The sequence below is a fragment of the Papilio polytes genome, unplaced genomic scaffold, assembly GCF_000836215.1.
Source record: "Papilio polytes unplaced genomic scaffold, Ppol_1.0 DF823934.1, whole genome shotgun sequence".
Lineage (NCBI taxonomy): Eukaryota > Metazoa > Arthropoda > Insecta > Lepidoptera > Papilionidae > Papilio > Papilio polytes.
Genome location: NW_013525270.1, coordinates 654,038 through 656,665, shown reverse-complemented (window position 1 = coordinate 656,665; position 2,628 = coordinate 654,038). Strand labels below are relative to the sequence as shown.

The window sequence follows — 2,628 nt, the reverse complement described above, 5'->3', positions numbered from 1 at the left end:
AGCCAAAAAGTTTGCTTTACAATCTGACAGATATAAAAATTATAATGATTTGCAGTTTAAATATGACCATACATATTTAAATGTAGTTTCAGTATTCTGCAGTTATAGTTTAACCATTACTTAACTTTTACTTTACAATTTAATAACTGACATGCCATTTATGTGTACTTAGAGTGTTTTTTCTGTTATTTCTGCTTTTTTTTTATTTAACTATTTTAAAGTATTGAGTCAATCATATGTATTATAGATTTAGAGGTTATGTTTTTATGTTTCCAGTGTTTCTGGGCACTGGGAGCATGTCTAGAGGTGGCACTGGCTTTGGTAGTAATGCCAACATTAGGTGTCCATTGGCTGCTCGCTCTATCAACAATACCATTGTTGATCTTTGCACTAATTTGTCCTGTAAGTATCTTTATTGTATTATTTTTCGATTTGTCCCATCTGTGCTTAGTACTTCGTACATTTTATTAACTTCTTAGGTTAACACCTGTGCCAATGCATTTAAGTTTATTTTGATACAAATAAAATGTAAAATTAATTGGTTTTAATATCTTTTGGAATTTCGTATTTCAGTGGCTACCGGAATCTGCTAGATATCACGTGGCAAGTGGACAACCTGATAAGGCGTTGGCAACATTGGAAAAGGTAGTTAGATAGATCAAAAATAGTTAAAAAGCTAACACTTATAAGTTAAAAATATTATATAAAATATTTATATTAAATTTCATTATGTGAACCGAAAGATTAAATAAAAGCAAATTAATAGTTTTGTTAGTTTAGTTCTTAAAGACGACAGTTTTAAATGATACTTGACTACTAAAATAGTTCCAATACTATTATTTTTTATATCATAAAGAGGAAAGATTTGTGTTTTTGGATTTTCTTAAGTATCTAAAATTACTGATTTTAACATTGCTGTGTTAATACTGAGTGACAAAGTTACAATAATCAATATTGCAAAGAGGACAGATTTGTATTTTATATGTAACTAATAAAATTTAAAACTACCGGATCAATATCTAGAATTCTTTTACCACTAAAATACTACATTATTACTCAGGAACCTAGATTTTCTTTACACTAGATAGTCCTGTCCCACCAAATTCTAAATTGTTGATAACAATCCAATATGTTAAAAATGTGATGGAAATATCGAATTTTGTTACCACATCTGACAGTGACGTCATTTTTAAGCTATTTGAGCCTCTATCAGTCAGTAGTGGGATAAGCCCGTATTCTTATTTCACAAGAACATTTGTATATTTTCAGATAGCTCAAGACAATGGTCGTCCAATGCTGCTGGGACGTTTGGTGTGTGATGACTCTGTGGGCATCGGGCAGCGAGGACGTCTGAAGCACCTCCTCATCCCACATCTAAGGAACACCAGCCTGTTGCTCTGGATCATATGGTAAGTGACCGGACAAAGATGTTTAAATAATATATAGACGAGGAATAGTGAACTTTTAATCGGTACTTTCTCTGAAAGGTACTGTATCAGTTGTCAAGTTTAGTGCCACCTCGTGCACTTGTATTGACATGTAATAAACATTTTACAAAATTATAATAAGCTATATCTTTTATTATAAAATAAACTTGACAGGGTTACAACATAAAGTTATTTTTATAACTTTTTGATAACTATTGGCAATTCATTCAATCAGAATTATTTATTTTGTAATATGTTTTCAGAGATTACGTGAAAAATGTTTCAATTGAAGTGTTAATTATGCCTACTCTATATATTTGAATCTCTTTGGACTGGAACAAATTTTATAATGCACTCTTGGACTATGTTATTAATTTTATAAGGCTTTTTAAACTTTTTATTAATCCTTTTTTGTGCTTTCTAATGCAGGATTTAAATACTGGTGAGTTTTTTTCTTCTACACTTCTATATTTACATATATTATACTACAATACTCTGTAACACACTTCTTAATTAACTCTGCTGTTATATTTGTACTAGCTAGAACAGCTGTTCTCCGTAGAGTTTAAAACTAACATCCCCTTATTTAAAGTTGTCTATGTTTTGTTGCTTATGTTTGTGAGTTTGTATGTATGTAAATTTGTGACGTCATACAACCAATATTGACAAAAGTGTCATTCCATTAGACTTTTTCCTCATAATGTCATACATATCATCACAAAACACCTACAGTGAAAATAAGAAATGAAATAATAAAAAAATGTGAAGTACCAAGTTCCAAACTTATTCGCCATAACTTTGGCTTTCATTTATTTTTTTTAAATACTGTCTAATATGTTCATCTGTTAGAGTTACAGTCGAGTTTTTTTTTTAATTAAGGCAAGGCTTTTAATACTACTGGTGTATAATCTAGGTGTATATTCATTCCAGGATGTCGTGCGCGTTCTGCTACTACGGGCTGGTGTTGATGACGACGGAGCTGTTCGAGACGGAGCCGCAGTCTGCGGAGTCGTGCGCCGCAGACTGCCGCCCGCTGCAGACCACCGACTACATGGACCTGCTGTGGACCACGCTGGCGGAGTTCCCTGGTCAGATTCAATATAAATATGAAAAACGAGCTGTTGCCCGCAACTTCGTCCGCGTAGTATTAGAAAACATACGAACTATATAAATTACAAATAGCTACGTATCCCTCGGGAAC

General features: G+C 32.6%; 1 protein-coding gene across 1 annotated transcript in view; it reads left to right on the top strand.

Annotated features, from left to right (window-relative positions):
• Nucleotides 1–2,628, top strand: part of LOC106101984 (putative transporter ZK637.1) — a 9,411-nt gene that overhangs the window by 2,410 nt on the left and 4,373 nt on the right. The window contains exons 4-7 of the mRNA XM_013281375.1: nucleotides 277–402; nucleotides 574–645; nucleotides 1,270–1,409; nucleotides 2,358–2,515. Of these exons, the coding sequence (XP_013136829.1) occupies nucleotides 277–402; nucleotides 574–645; nucleotides 1,270–1,409; nucleotides 2,358–2,515 (496 nt within the window). The remainder of the gene's footprint in view (nucleotides 1–276; nucleotides 403–573; nucleotides 646–1,269; nucleotides 1,410–2,357; nucleotides 2,516–2,628) is intronic.